Raw genomic sequence first — 16503 nt, 5'->3', positions numbered from 1 at the left:
CTGTGGAAAATTCTGAGACAGATGGGAATACCAGACCACCTGACTTACCTCTTGAGAAACCTATATTCAGGTCAGGAAGCAGCAGTTAGAACTGGACATGGAACAACAGACTGGTTCCAAATAGGAAAAGGAGTACGTCAAGGCTGTATATTGTCACCCTGCTTATTTAACTTATATGCAGAGTACATCATGAGAAACGCTGGACTGGAAGAAACACAAGCAGGAATCAAGATTGCTGGGAGAAATATCAATAACCTCAGATTTGCAGATGACACCACCCTTATGGCAGAAAGTGAAGAGGAACTAAAAAGCCTCTTGATGAAAGTGAAAGAGGAGAGTGAAAAAGTTGGCTTAAAGCTCAACATTCAGAAAACTAAGATCATGGCATCTGGTCCCATCACTTCATGGGAAATAGATGGAGAAACAGTGGACATAGTGTCAGACTTAATTTTTCTGGGCTCCAAAATCACTGCAGATGGTGACTGAAGCCATGAAATTAAAAGACGCTTACTCCTTGGAAGAAAAGTTGTGACCAACCTAGATAGCATATTCAAAAGCAGAGACATTACTTTGCCAACAAAGGTCTGTCTGGTCAAGGCTATGGTTTTTCCAGTGGTCATGTATGGATGTGAGAGTTGGACTATAAAGAAAGCTAAGTGCTGAAGAGCTGATGCTTGTGAACTGTGCTGTTGGAGAAGACTCTTGAGAGTCCCTTGGACTGCAAGGAGATCCCACCAGTCCATCCTAAAGGACATCAGTCCTGGGTGTTCATTGGAAGGACTGATGCTAAAGCTGAAACTCCAATACTTTGGCCACTTCATGAGAAGAGTTGACTCATTGGAAAAGACTCTGATGCTGGGAGGGATTGGGGGCAGGAGAAGGGGATGACAGAGGATGAGATGGCAGGATGGCATCACTGACTCAATGGACGTGAGTCTGAGTGAACTCCGGGAGTTGGTGATGGACAGGGAGGCCTGGCGTGCTGCGATTCATGGGGTCGCAAAGAGTCGGACACGACTGAGGACTGAACTGAAGTGCCTGACAGACAGTCTTATTCCATAGCACAGCACATAGTCTGTGTGTCTCCAGCATCAAAGACAGTTATGAACACAGCGGGCGGGAGATACGTAGTTTTGAACAATTACTCTTACTGTCTTACGTCTCACAACTCCTACAAACTATAGTTCAGAAATTTCCTCTTGTAAGTGGAACAGCGGGGTCCCCACGGTAGATTAGAGCTGCAGGGATGCTCTGCGAGCCACACGTGGGTGAAATGCACAGCAGCACTGAGGTCTGGGCTCCACCCATGACGACAGCCTCCCTGCTCAAGGGGCTGCCACTGGGGGATGGAATTATCAGGGCTTCCGGGGGATCCTCAAAGGGAAAGCAAGGTGACTCCTGCTTCATCTGACCCTACAGAGTCAAACTCCTGTCTCTGAGCCAGAGAAACAGCAACTTAAAGAGGAAACATACATCAAATCCAGGTTTCCACTATAGTGAAACTGGCCTCTTCTTGGTTCATGAAGGTTCCAAGGAACATGCCTGAAACAGAAAAAAAAGAGAAATGTAAAAACTTTGTATTTTACTATTATATAATATTAGATTATACAATATTATTTAAATGAATACAAGATGAAATCCAGCAACCAATAGTATAGCATTCACAATACCCAGTATATCCATTTAAAGTTTACTAGGTGTGCCAAACTCACTCTCCAAAACAAACAAACAAAGGAATCCAGAAAAAAAACTGAGCAACAGACATAAAGCCAGAAATGACATATAGGTTGAAACTGGCAAAAAAAAACATTAAAAAGGTATAACAAACATATACCATATCTTTCATAAGTAAATAAAAGCATGACCATAATGAAGAAAATGGAAGATATAAAAAGGATTCCAAAGAACTTCTAAATTTTAAAAAATATAATATCTGAAATCAAAAATACTCTAGATGCAATGAAGAGCAGGAAATGAAAAATATACCACTAATACTAACAACAGAACAGAAATAGGAATAGAATCCCAGGATGTGTTAAGATAGAGCAAAAGAAATTACCCAAACTGGAAAACAGGAAAAAACACTAAGTGTTAAAATGAACAAAGCATCAGTAATATGTGGGATCTTATCAAGAAGTCCAAGTCCCAGGGGGAAAAGGGGGATAAAATTATTGGAAGAAATAGGAAGTTTTACCAAATTTTGGTAAATTGATGGAAACTATAAACCTACAGTCCCAAGAACTCCAATGAACCACAAGTTGGAGGGCAGGGGGATCGACACCGTAATGCATCAGAAGCAAATAGCTAAAAAGCAATGACAAAGAAAAAGTCTTAAAAGCAACCAGAGAGAGGAAAACAAGAAATTACACAAATAATTATTTAAAAAATATAAGAACTACAGAAGACTTGTCATCAGATAATGTGTAAGTCAGAAGATAACAAAGAAACATATTTAAAGTGCTGAAAATGAAGCACCAAACAACAAAAAAATCAGTCTAAAGTGCTTTACCCAGTGACATTATCCCTCAGAATTTAAGATGAAAGAGAAATATTCCTCAAAGAAATGAAATCTAAGATAATTCATGATCAGCTGACTTGGGGAAGTCTCTCAGCAGAAAGAAATGACACCCGGTGGGAACAGTCTTCTGCACCAAGGAATGAAGAGCATCAACAAGAGGTGAACGGACGCGTAAAATGAAGAAGACACTTTTGTCACCTTAAATTTACCTCAAATATAAACAGATGTTCAAACCAGGAAAAGAATGTATCACGAATTTCATAGTTTAAAACAGTAAGACACGTGACACGGCCCGGCACAAAGGGGAGATGTAGATAGATGAGGGTAAGATTCTGTGGGACCGGCGCGTTATTGTTAGAAAAGAGGACAAGTTAGAATTTAGGTAAAGAACTTTCTATAAGAACTTAGGGAACAAATCCAAGATCCTTAAAAAAATGATTCAATATCCCACTTTTAACAGTGGACACATCATCCAGACAGAAAATCAATACGGAAAACTGGACCCGAACTACACGTGAGACCATGTGGTTTTTGATGGAATTACACACAGTGATGGGGATGATAAAATATGGTGGATCATGGAGGAATCTCACAAACAAGATCTTGAGCAGAAGATCAGACACAAGAGTCAAGGCTGTACGACTCCAGGTGCATAAAGTTCAAAAGAGGCCAAAGTGATGCATGTGTTGTAACACAAGCTCCGCCCCTCCTCTGCTGGGTGGCCCTGGCTGCAGGCGATGGGAAAGCTTCTGAGGCCTGACATGGCCAGGCTATAGGAGCGTGTTCATGCGACTGAGCTCATGGAGCGCAGCGCTTATGCATTGGACACAAGCCGAACTTCAAGAAAATGCGACTGTGAAAGTGAAGACGGCAATGAAGTCAGGCTTCAGCAGTACGTGGACCGTGAACTTCCAGATGTTCAAGCTGGATTTAGAAATGGCAGAGGAACCAGAGACCAAATTGCCAACATGTGCTGGATAATCAAAACAGCAAGAGACTTCCAGAAACACATCTACTGCTTTATTGACTCCGCCACAGCCTTTGACTGTATGGATCACAACAAACTGTGGAAAATTCTTCCAGGAGGAGGCAGGAGGAGAAGGGGACAACAGAGGACGAGATGGTTGGATGGCATCACTGACTCGATGGACATGAGTTTGGGTGAACTCTGGGAGTTGGTGATGGACACGGAGACCTGGCGTGCTGCAGTTCATGGGGTCGCAGAGTTGGACAGGACTGAGTGATTGAACTGAACATTACCAGTGAGGGTGTGCTAGGTAACATTCTGCACCCTGTGCCCCCCCACCCCAACAGCACTTGACTGCTGAGCTTGCATTCAGGGCTCACCACCCCTCCCCCAACACCTGCTATCTCTCGGGCTGGAATCTCACCATTCTAGCTCTGGGGCTCCAGTTCGCCAACCGCAGATCCTGGGATTTCTCATTGCACACCCACACACACCGCCCACACCCGCCCTCCACCTGCTGGCCCTGCTTCTCTGAGAAGGCTCCTAACACAGCTGATGACATTCATTCAGAGCAGATGGCCAGGGCTGAAGCTGGCTGCCGGAGCCAGGGTTGGTAGCAGCACTCTCTGTAAGTGATGGCTCACCGGAGGCTCTGTATTGATGAGCTTGAGAGTCAAAACCTGCAGAAGCCCCAGGGTTCTCACTGTGAAGGTCTAAGACAAATCCCTCTCACTTCCCACGGGGTTAGGGGAGAGTGGGTATTTTAAAGCATGTCCAGGCTCTTCTGTCCTTGACAAATGCCCGCCCTCAGCCGAGAGTACCGTTGCCAGAGCTGCAGGGGACGTTCCCGAGACGACCACCAGGAGGAAGAGGAGCACGCAGAGCCGGCCTTGCGCGGTCAGCTCAGGGCAGAGACCCACCGAGGCCGACGGCACTCGGCCTCCGCCCTCCCCTCGCAGCGCGTCTACAGGCTCCCAGACAGAAGGGGTTACAGCCAGAGGCACTCTAGGATTCAGGCCCTGCTTAGGGGGAATCTCCAGGGAAAGCCAAAGGTGGCGGGGAAACAGCAGCAAGGACGCAAGAGGACTTCTGCTGAAACCAGTTACAGAGCAGCCCCGCGCGCCAGACCGACGTAACAGCTCACACACAGGCCTGCTGCGCCAGGCCCTCTCGCCCGCGCCAGCGTGCCTGGCTTTCGACAGAAAGCTGTAAGACAGACAGAAACAAAGAGCACCGCTAAGGAGGCAAAGCAGATGAGAACCAGGCTTCGACATGGGAGACACCGTGGAATTACCAGACCGGGAACTTAAAGCAACTCTGCCTCAGGTGCTAAAGGAAGGAGTGGACAGCGGGCAAGGTGGGCAACATGAGCAGAGACGGAAACGGAGAATAAGAAGGAAGCAGTGGCACACAAGGGCTGGCGCCCGGACGGGCTCAGCTGCCACAGGCCACGGGAAGAAGGCGCGAGCCCGAGACAGGGCAGGAACACCCTGAAACGGAGCTGCAAAGAGCAAAGAACACGGGAGGAAGGAGGAGAGTATCCGAGTCCTGTGGGACAGCACCGGTGTGACAGAAGCACCAGAGGAGCTTCAAGGGAGAAAGGAAAGAAGAAACAGTCTAAGAAGTAACATTCCAACAACTTCCCAAGGGAAGCTGCTGCTGCTAAGTCCCTTCAGTCATGTCCGACTCTGCGTAACCCCAGAGATGGCAGCCCACCAGGCTCCCCGGTCCCTGGGATTCTCCAGGCAGGAACACTGGAGTGGGTTGCCATTTCCTTCTCCAATGCATGAAAGTGAAAAGTGAACGTGAAGTCGCTCAGTCGTCTCTGACTCTTAGCGACCCCACAGAAGGGCAGTTGTCAAACCACAGATCCAGGAAGCTTGGCGAACACAAAGCAGGGCAAACACATTTAGAGACCTGTATGAAAGGGCATCACAAACCACAAGTGCTGTGCTGGTACGAGAAGGAGTGGTTGTCAGTGTGTGTCGCACAGAGTGGAGAAAGTCAAGAGAGAAAAATCAATATGGTCTATTAACACACACATATGGAATCTAGAAAACTGACATTGCGGGGCAGGAACAGAGACACAGATGGTAGAAGGGCCTCGTGGGCACAGGCTGCGTGGGGGGAGGAGAGGCTGGGACGGACTGAGAGGCTGGGACTGACACACTACAGTGAAGAAAGTGAGACTGTTAGTCGCTCAGTCGTGACCCCGTGGACTGTAGCCCGCCAGGCTCCTCCGTCCATGGAATTCTCTAGGTGAGAATACTGGAGGAGGTTGCCATTCCCTTCTCCAGGGGATCTTCCTGACCCAAGGATGGAACCCAGGTCTCCCACATTGCAGGGAGATACTTTACCATCCGAGCCACAAGAAAAACCCCAACATATACATGACTATGTGTTAAACAGACAGCTAGTGGGAAGCTGCGGTATAGCACAGGGAGCTCAGCTTGGGGCTCTGTGATGACCGAGAGGCTGAGATGGAGGGTGGGAGGGAGGCTCAGGAGGGAGGATAAGTGTATACGTATAGCTGATTCACGCTGCTGTACAGCAGAAACTGACACAACATCGTAAAGCGAATATACTCTAATAAAAAAAAGGGGGAGGGAGGAAGAGGGATGAACTGGGACTTTGGGGTTAGTAGATGCAAACTATCACATTTAGAATAGATAAAAATAAGGTCGTGCTCTATAGCACAGGGCTACCCTGGTAGCTCAGTTGGTCAAGAATCTGCCTGCGATGCAGGAGACCCCAGTTTGTTTCCCGGGTCGGGAAGATCCCCTGGAGAAGGGAAAGGCTACCCACTCCAGTGTTCTTAGGCTTCCTTTGTGGCTCAGCTGGTAAAGAATCTGCCTGCAATGTGGGAGACCTGGGTTTGATCCCTGGGTTGGGAAGATCCCCTGGAGAATGGACAGGCTGCCTGCTCCAGGATTCTGGCCTGGAGAATTCCACGGACAGTCCATGGGGTCACAAAGGGTCGGACGTGACTGAGTGACTATAGCACAGGGAACTTTACCCAATCTCCTAGGATAAACCATAATGAAAATGATTTTAAAATTTATGTATGTGTATAACTGAGTCAGTTTGCTGTAGAGTAGCAATTAGCACAACCTTGGTGGTTTAGATAAAAAAGAATCTACCTGCGATATGGGACACCTGGGTTGAATCCCTGGGTGGGGAAGAGCGCCTGGAAAACGGAAATGGCAACCCACTCCAGTATTCTTGCCTGGAGAATCCCATGGACAGAGCATCCTGGCAGGTTACAGTCCATGGGGTTGCAGAGAGTCGGACATGACTGAACGACTAACACTTTCCACAAAAACTTTTGTAGATCAACCATACTTCAATTTAAAAACTGTATATATATATATATGTAAAGACAGTGCAATCTTTTCTACAAAATGCAAGCACTGTGCTGCTGCTTTATTCTGAGATAATGTTCTGCTTTGAGTGACTCAGAGCGTCTTATAGTTTATGAAACAATGGTGATAATTTTTATATTTCTAAACAAGGACACTAAAACAGACAAAACTTGGCGGTCTTATTTCAACCACAAACGTTTTACGATTTTACCAGCTCGTGACACTTTCACTGGCCGTGGCACTGATCGCGGTAGGATATCATTTTCAGGTCTGTAGCACAGTGGTTCCCTGTTTTACAGAATGTAACAGTGCGTGAAGTTTCAGTGTCTGAATCACGCTGTACAAAAGCGCCAGCACAATGAGGAAACAAAGAAGGAAAGTGATGTGTAAAAGGTTTTATGACAATTTGGGGGAAAATGCTTTGAAACCTCATTCCCCATCATTTGCCAAATTAAAATCCAAATATTTAAAATACAGGTTTGTTTGTTTTTTTTCCTAACCTCACACTTTAAAAATCAAGTCACTGAAAAGGACACAAATGGAGCTCTCCAAACAGTAACGGAGGGCGCTTTCTAAGCTTGGAAGGTGGAAAAGAAGTCTGCCATGTTTGTTCTTTCTTCGCTTCAGTGAACACAGTGAGGACAATCCCAGCATTCTCCAGGCCTGATTCTCAGTGAGATGGGATTTCCCTGGCACTCATCACTGGGCCGACTCTGCCCACACGGCAGCTCTCCAAGGAGGGTGGGGCCCGCTGCCTAGACCCCCGGGACCGAGGGGACGCTGGGCTGCAGCCGCCCGGGAGGAGACCGCGGCGTGCAGGCCGGAGCAAGCCTGCTGAGACGCACGGCGCAGGAGCGGGCTCCACTCAGGCGGGGCCGGGAGCCCGCGACGCCCAGCGGAGGCCGGTGCAAGGGCCGCGGCAGCCCGCACTCACGTGGTGACGGTGTTGAAGCCGCAGGCCTTCAGCTTCAGGAGGCTGTCCTTCCAGTAGTCCCGGGGCACGCGGAAGTAGTGGATGGTGCCCGACAGGATGAGGAAAGGCATGTTCCCCAGTGTGAAGTTGGAGCCCCTCACCTGCAGACCCACAAGCCGCTCACTGACGTGTGAGGGCCTCAGGAGAGCCTCGACCACGCTGCAGGGACACAGGAGGCGTGTGACTCCCACAGAGGCGGGCCCGTCGCGAGGGTCTCTCCTCCAGGGCCCTGCCCTCAGACCCACCTCTCTGGGAGGCCTTCTTGCAACGCGGACGTTACCAGGAACCTGGAAGTCAGGCTCAGGAGGCCCGCCAACCTCACCAGGAACAAGAAGGCCTGCATCCTAGACAGACCGGAGGGGCAGAGGTCAGGGCCCGGGGCCGGGAAGGAGTGGCTGCCGGGAGAGGCCAGGCCTTGGAGGCCAGGGGGCTGGGGGCGGGCAGGCCTGCAAAGCTATCCTGGGTTCCAGACACTCCAAGGCCAGGTCTCCTGCTGGGAGGGAGGTGGGCTGCACAGACAGGCTCCTGCTGAACCATGGGGTCTTCAGACACCCCTGACTTTTTAGAGATGACCAAGCCTCAAGGAAGCTTTATAAACAAAATCATCTTGGGTAATTTGCCCGAGACATTTTCCGGCTGACTGACTCTCAGGGCTCAGTGTCCAGCTGAGAACACTGGCTGACCGGGCCTCTGGGCCCCAGTCATCTCCGCCCATCGCCCCCAACCCCTCCCCCACACCGCGGCCCATGACTTTCTTCAGGGAACAGGAGCCGCCGTGGGGGCCCACCTAGCAATGAGGGGTGTCCCTGGGGACCTGACAGGGGGGTGTCAGGGAGGTCATGGGGAAGGTGGACCCAGCTCCAAGTGACAGGCCCCAGACTCACAGTGCAGATGACCCCCACCCTAGACCCGCTCCCCCAACAGGCCGTCCCAGGGCAGCGCATAAGGAGAGGGACCCCAAAACCGCCAGGACCCCGCCCTGGGCCTCCTCTGGAGCTCCCTGTAGACCAATGGCCCACTGAGGCCGCTCTCAGGACCCAAGTGGTGCCCAACCCACTGTGGACTCTGGGCAGCCTGCACCCACCCATCTCCCTCTGAGACCCGCCCCCACTGCCAGAACCCCTGCCCCTTCCTGCACCCCTCCCCTTCCTGCACCTGTCTCCCCTGTCTGCACCCCTCCCCCTCCCGCACCTGTCTCCCCTCCTGCACCCCTCCCCCTCCTGCACCTGTCTCCCCCTCCTGCACCTGTCTCCCCTCCTGCACCCCTCCCCCTCCTGCACCTGTCTCCCCTCCTGCACCCCTCCCCCTCCTGCACCTGTCTCCCCCTCCTGCACCTGTCTCCCCTCCTGCACCCCTCCCCCTCCTGCACCTGTCTCTCCTGTCTGCACCCGTCCCCCTCCCGCACCTGTCTCCCCTCGTGCACCCCTCCCCTCCTGCACCCCTCCCCCTCCTGCACCTGTCTCCCCTCCTGCACCCCTCCCCCTCCCGCACCTGTCTCCCCTCCTGCACCCCTCCCCCTCCCGTACCTGTCTCCCCTCCTGCACCCCTCCCCTCCTGCACCTGTTTCCCCTCCTGCACCCCTCCCCCTCCCGCACCTGTCTCCCTCCTGCACCCCTCCCCCTCCTGCACCTGTCTCCCCCTCCAGCACCTGTCTCCCCTCCTGCACCCCTCCCCCTCCTGCACCTGTCTCCCCTCCTGCACCCCTCCCCCTCCCGCACCTGTCTCCCCTCCTGCACCCCTCCCCCTCCCGTACCTGTCTCCCCTCCTGCACCCCTCCCCCTCCTGCACCTGTTTCCCCTCCTGCACCCCTCCCCCTCCCGCACCTGTCTCCCCTCCTGCACCCCTCCCCCTCCTGCACCTGTCTCCCCCTCCAGCACCTGTCTCCCCTCCTGCACCCCTCCCCCTCCTGCACCTGTCTCCCCTCCTGCACCCCTCCCCCTCCTGCACCTGTCTCCCCCTCCTGTACCTGTCTCCCCTCCTGCACCTGTCTCCCCCTCCTGCACCTGTCTCCCCTCCTGCACCCCTCCCCCTCCTGCACCTGTCTCTCCTGTCTGCACCCCTCCCCCTCCCGCACCCCTCCTGCATCTGTCTCCCCTCTCCTGCACCCTCTCCTCCGTCTGCACCATTCCCCCAGGACCCCGCGCAGTAGCAGCCATCCCCTTGGCACGGTCGTCTCACATCCCTGCCCGAGGCTCTGAGAGCAGGATGGTCCTTTCCTGGACTTCGGGTCCAGCTGGAGCGCCTCTCAGGCCCGGCGACATCCCCGGGGCAGGTCAGGCTCTTGCCAGACCGACCCTGAAACTGCCAAGTCCCAGGCCGCGCCAGCGAACCTGAAGCCCAGAGCTCTTCTGGCTCCAGACCAGCCGGACCGGCAAGGCGGACGCCAAAGTGGAGTCGGGAGTGGGGCCAGCGGGGCGGGGCGAGGCCGTGGGGGTGGGGCTGAGGCCTCACTTGGGCGGACACGCCCCTCCCCCCGCGGGGCCACCGGCTTGGCTACAGCCCTCCAGGCTGGTCTGTGCAAATCCGGATTCAGGCTCTGAGAGCAGCTTTGTTATTCAGTCGCTCAGCATGCCCCTGCCGACTCTTTGGGACCCCATGGACTGCAGCACGCCAGGCCTCCCTGTCCATCACCAACTCCCGGAGCTCACTCAAACTCATGTCCATCGAGTCGGTGATGCCATCCAACCATCTCATCCTGTGTCGTCCCCGTCTCTCCTGCCCTCAATCTTTCCCAGCGTCAGGGTCTTTTCAAATGAGTCAGCTCTTCGCATCAGGTGGCCAAAGTATTGAAGTTTCAGCTTCAGCATCAGTCCTTCCAATGAATATTCAGGACTGATTTCCTTTAGGACGGACTGGTTGGATCTCCTTGCAGTCCAAGGGACTCTCAAGAGTCTTCTCCAACACCACAGTTCAAAAGCATCAATTCTTCGGAGCTCAGCTTTCTTTATAGTCCAACTCTCACATCCATACATGACTACTGGAAAAACCATACATTGCTTTCTCTAGATGGACCTTTGTTGGCAAAGTGATGTCTCTGCTTTTTAAAATGTTGTCTAGGTTGGTCATAGCTTTTTTTCCAAGGAGGAAGCATCTTTTAATTTCATGGCTGCAGTCACCATCTGCAGTGATTTTGGAGTCCAAGAAAATAAACTCATGTTTTCATTTTCCCCCCATCTATTTGCCATGAACTGGTGGGACCAGATGCCATGATCTTAGTTTTCTGAATGTTGAGTTTTAGGCCAGCTTTTTCATTCTCCTCTTTCACTTCCATCAAGAGGTATTGGGGGCCAGAGTGAGGCACTCAGCCCGTGGCAAATTAATATCCTATTAATTTTAATTATACCTTCAGGGGATTAATAGACGATCTTCCTGTTTGCTTTAACTTCCCCAATAATCCAAGGAGTTTTATTACACCCACTAAAGAAGGGTGCATTGGGGCCTCTACAAAAACAATTATAACAGATTCCTCAAAAATAGATTCCCAGTCTTTACGTCATCGGGTAGTTTGGGTATTAGTGGCCCGCTTGCCCAGGATCCATGACCCTTATGTGACCCTGCGCTTTACACCCCCTCCCGGTTATCCAAAGTGTTATAAGGTTGCTCCTTCAGATGAAGTGTGGAAGACCATAGATGGCTGTACTGGGTATCCGACTTGGACAACTTGTACTTATAGTTCAAGGATTGATTATAGGATACAAGGCGGTGGGAATTATACTATTCAGGACTGGAGCAACCCGAATCCAGGTGAGGATCCATTGATCAAGATAACATTTAAAGGCAGATTTGAGAATTGGAATAGGATTCCTCTTCCTTGGCCTACACAAGCCAGTAGATGGCATATTAACCAATTTGTTCCTCCTATGCTGTCGTATACAGCTAAAAGCAAAACCTATTGGCAGCCTGAGATTTGGAGAGCCCTTGCTGCTACTGCCCCTGTTTCTTTCTCTCGCCCAGATAACGATTCCACTTATTCTGTTTTAGCTTGTTTACCCTCGCCTTATGTTTTCCTTTTTACTAATGACTCCAACAAACTTAATGTACGCATGAATTATTCAGGTGGACCTAACGTGGTAACTTGTGAACAATGTATGCTTTCATCCTGTTTGACCCCTCAATATAATGTTTGCTCTTTTGTGGTGTTGCGATGCCCACCCTATCTCATGATACCCGTGACGATGACCTCCCACTGATATGACAATTACGGTCTCCCTGTGTTACAACAACTACAGGATTTAACACGACTGCGACGGTTTGTGGGGTTACTTATTTTAGGAACAGCAGCTTTAATAGCAGCAATTAGTTCTGTTACTGCGGCAGCAATATCATTGACTCAACAAGTGCATACTGCCCAATATGTTGATACCATGTCTAAAAATGTTTCTTTAACTCTAGCAACTCAGGAAGCTATAGATAGGAAATTAGAGATGAGAGTAGACGCCTTAGAAGAGTCAATTATGCATATTGGGACTGAGTTACAGGCTTTAAAGGTGAAGATGGCTTTGACATGCCACGCTGATTACAGGTAGATATGCCTGACATCTTTGAAGGTAAACGAGACAGATTTTGAACGGGAAAAGATTAAAAATCATATCTCAGGTGTTTGGAATAGTTCTGATATTGGCCTGGACTTAGGGAAACTTCATAATCAAATACAGACCTTGGAACACTTTCGACTGGATTTTACCGCCGCTGGAGCAGCTAATGACTTTTTTCATACCTTCTCTAACTTTATTTCTGGAAAAAATATTCTGTCTAATATCCCTAGTTACGCTGTCGTTGGTGCTCTAATCCTACTTCTCATAATCATTCTTCCTTGTATTGTCAGGATTCTTCGGCAGAGCATTCAGAAGCTCACGACTGAGCTGCATCTGGCTGTTTTAAGAAATAAAAACAGGGAAGATGTTGGGGGCCAGAGTGAGGCACTCGGCCCGTGGCAAAAGTCATGAGGAAGGAGGCTCGACATACGCAAAGGCGGGATCGAGCCTCAGGAGTCCCCCTGGAAATCCTCGAGCATCTACCCCCATAACCAGAGCCTGCCTACTTCACTACTTTGTGCTCACCTACACCTCTGACTTTACGGGGGGCTGTCCCCCACCACCTCTTTCGGAGAAGGAATTAACTTAGAGCTCCAGTTAATAAAAACTCCTGGGCAGGACAAGAGTGTTTTAACCTACAAACTCCTCTGAAGGTTCTCTAGCCTGCCTGACAGGCTCGTCCGGCCACATGTGATTGCTCACAGCCTCCCAACCATGAGAGGCACGAGATGCTTTAAACCTTCTAAAAACAGGTTCCTTAGAAAAGTTAGAAAACCATTAGTATAAGTATAGTGGGCTGATTAGAAATTGTATTGGTGAAGGGTTTTTCATTTGTTGAGCCTATGTTTGTTGCTAAGTCTCCACATCCCCTGCCCTTACACACATTAATGAATATATAGAAGAAATAGGTATTAACCTTTGATATTAATCACGTTAGACCTTAGGCTAAGTAAATTCTTTCCTTAACTAAAACCCACTATACCCTCACCCTATAGGAATGTAACTTTATTTGGGTGGCGTCTGTTTTAAGAATAATCACCCCTGGAGAAATAAGTGTCCTGGTTGGCTGACTGCTGTCACAAGGAGAGGGTCATAAATTGTCAGCAGGCCCCCTGGCCAGAAGATATGTAACACCCCTAAGACCTCTGTATACATTTGTATGAAGCACCTGACTTTGATAAAAGTCAGGACTGCTGACCCCACGTGACTTTTGCATAACATCTCAGTGTATAAAAGTAGACCATGGAAAATAAAGAATTGGGATCAGTTTCTCGAAATACTGGTCTCCCCATGTTGCACTCTCTCACTCACACTGGCTGAGTCTCCATCTGGAGCACGGAACCCACCACGCTTACTAATTTTGCCTGGGCTTCTAAGATCCGACTGGGGAGGCCTCAGTGTCTCCTGTCCTTCAGGAGAACGGAAGGACGCCTGTGGCCTATGTAAGTGGTGCAAACTTCTTGTCTTGAAGTTTTATTGGTCTCCTGCGTAAACCAAGCTACTCAGCCTCTTTTCTCCACTGAATTTTCCTACTGAGCTATCCTCATTCTATTACTCTTTACATCTCTAATTAATATCTAATTGAAGCTATTGTATCCTGATCCTCGCCAACGCCATCCCTGCTTCAAACTCCCTGGATCAGCCGGGGCTGGACCCGGCAAAGAGTCTCTTTAGTTCTTCACTTTCTGCCATAAGGGTGGTGTCATGTGCAAATCTGAGACTACTGATATTTCTCCCAGGAATCTTGATTCCAGCCTGTGCTTCATCCAGCCCAGGGTTTCTCATGATGTACTCTGCATATGAGTTAAATAAGCGGGGTGACAGTACACAGTCTTGTTCCCAATTTGGAACCAGTCTGTTGCTCCATGTCCAGTTCTAACTGTTGCTTCTTGATCTGCATACAGATTTCTCAAGAGGCAGGTCATGTGGTCTGGTATTCCCGTCTCTTTAAGAATGTTCTGCAGTTTCTTGTGATTCACATAGTCAAACGCTTTAGTCGATGAAGCAGAAGTAGATATTTTTCTGGAATTCTCTTGCTTCTTATATGATCCAGTGGATGTTGGCAATTTGATCTCTGGTTTTTCTGCCTTTTCTAAATCCACTTGTATATCTGGAATTTCTTAGTTCACATACTGTTGAAGCCTGACTGGAAGGAGTTTGACCATTACCTTGCTAGCAAGTGAAATGAGCACAATTGTACGGGAGTTGGAATATTCTTTGGCATTGCCTTTCTTTGGGATTGGAATGAAAACTGACCTTTTCCAATCCTGTGGCCACTGCTGAGTTTTCCAAATGTGCTGGCATATTGAGGGCAGCACTTTAACCCATCATCTTTTAGGATTTGAAATAATTCAGCTGGAATTCCATCACCTCCGCTAGCTTTGTTGGTAGTCAGGCTTCGCTAACCCCCTTACATGTCGCACATTGCTCTGGAAGTGAAAGCGAATAAGCAGCTGTGAGCTCCGTGCAGGCTGCCTACAGAGTGGACGCAGCTGTTTGCCCAGCTGTGTTCTTCCCGTGTCTTGGAGTACATTTCATGCCCATCACTTCACAGTCTGACTGCAAGTTCCACATCTGGGGATACGGAGGACTGACGGTGAGGGCCCTGAGTACCTGTGGGCTTGGGTGTCTTAGGAGGTTCTAGAATCAGTCCCCTGGGTTCTGAAGGATGTGTATCATTTTGTATGTGCTCCTGCAAAACGTCTATTGTTGCTTGTATGGATATATTAAATGTTAATATTTACCCACTTGATATTGATTTTAGCTCTTATTATATAGTTCTGCCATTTAAGATCTAAACATCTTCTATGGCAGTAATTCTGTAGATTACTCCATGGTGCCTATGTTTTCTTCTAATGTTTCTACAGCTTGTTTCTTCATTTAAATCTCTGGTTCATCAAAAATTGATGTTAATATAAGATGTTAATTTATATTAACATAATCAAATTTATGTTAATATAATATGTTAATATAAGTTATCCCAAAGGCCAAGGAACAGAAAGGCTTACAGATCAAACTGAAAGGTAGATGAACCTTTCCATTTTTTTCCAAATGGCTAACAGATTTCTCCCAAATATAATTCTTCCCTCATTAGTTTGCAAAGACCTTTATCATATACTAAATTCTCATATACTTTTATCTGCTTTTGATTCTGTATTTTATTCCATTTATTCCACTGGGTCTGTCTGACCAGATCCAACTTGCAAAAAGAACTTACACGGGGCCACGCACAGTTCTAAACTCACTACCTGTGAACTCATCTATCAGCTTTATCAGCTAATGCTCTTTTTATTCCTATTTCACAGATTTAGGAACTCAGGCAGGAAATTCCCTGGCAGCCCAGTGGTTAGGACTGCTCGCTATCACTGCCAAAGGTGAGGGTTTGATCCCTGGTTAAGGAACAAAGATCCCAAAAGATGTGCAGCACAATTGAAACAAAAAAGGAGCTGATGCAGAGTGAGCTGAGGTAACTGGCCCAAGGTGACGCAGCGGTCAGCGGCAGGCCCAGGTCTCGGTCCCTGCGGCAGAGTTCCAAAGCCTGTGCTACTAACCTCTGGGCCAGGCGGCGTGTACCTTAACATTTCAACGAGTTTTGTTCGGGAACTTCCTTTGATGCAATATTGGCATCGAAGGGTACTACCAACAAATTATCCCAAAGGGCAAGGAACAGAAAGTCTTACAGATCACATTGACTCAGACCACACGGTTTAGGAAATAAATTTAAAACACAGAGTGAGAAGTGAGAGATGAAGTGGTAACGCTCTTAGGATAGAGTGCCAGTGGACAGACGGACCCCGCCGGAGCCCTGTAAAGGTGTGGTTGGGAGCACACAGCGCCCCCTCCCCCAGAGACGGCTGATGGCTGCAGCTCTCCGTTCAGTCTGCAGGGCGGCCATGGGACTCATCTGCGCTCTGCAGCCAAGGACCCTGTGGGCAGCATGAGTATCCCCGGTGGGTACAGGAATTAGACCTCATGAGTCCCAAGGGCCTCACAGGGTTCATGGACACTTAGTATGTTGCAGACTGTCAGGCCTATGCACAGGGCTGGGACTAATGTGGGGTGAGCAGGGCAGAAGTTAAGGAGGGATCATAAATGTTCAGTCCAAACTTGGTCCTTCCGTCCCTCTCTGTGTTCACAAGCATGTGATC

The 16503-nt window shown here is 49.4% G+C and overlaps 1 protein-coding gene across 3 annotated transcripts in view; it reads right to left on the bottom strand.

The window, feature by feature from the left end:
• Positions 1 to 10365, bottom strand: part of LOC613282 (beta-galactosidase-1-like protein 2) — a 34365-nt gene extending 24000 nt beyond the window's left edge. For 2 of the 3 annotated variants that reach the window (XM_024975947.2, XM_024975949.2), the window contains exons 1-4: positions 9999 to 10120; positions 8066 to 8164; positions 7782 to 7979; positions 1474 to 1542 (exon numbers count right to left, since the gene is read on the bottom strand). In XM_024975947.2, coding sequence (XP_024831715.1) covers positions 1474 to 1542; positions 7782 to 7979; positions 8066 to 8164; positions 9999 to 10081 — 449 coding nt within the window. In that variant the 5' untranslated portion in view covers positions 10082 to 10120. Of the gene's footprint in view, positions 1 to 1473; positions 1543 to 7781; positions 7980 to 8065; positions 8165 to 9998; positions 10121 to 10150 lie in introns of those variants that run through there. The other variant, XM_024975950.2, reaches the window with a different exon arrangement.
• Positions 10366 to 16503: the final 6138 nt, after the last annotated feature.

Source organism: Bos taurus, chromosome 15 (assembly GCF_002263795.3).
Source record: "Bos taurus isolate L1 Dominette 01449 registration number 42190680 breed Hereford chromosome 15, ARS-UCD2.0, whole genome shotgun sequence".
NCBI lineage: Eukaryota > Metazoa > Chordata > Mammalia > Artiodactyla > Bovidae > Bos > Bos taurus.
This window is presented reverse-complemented; position numbering and strand designations above follow the sequence as displayed.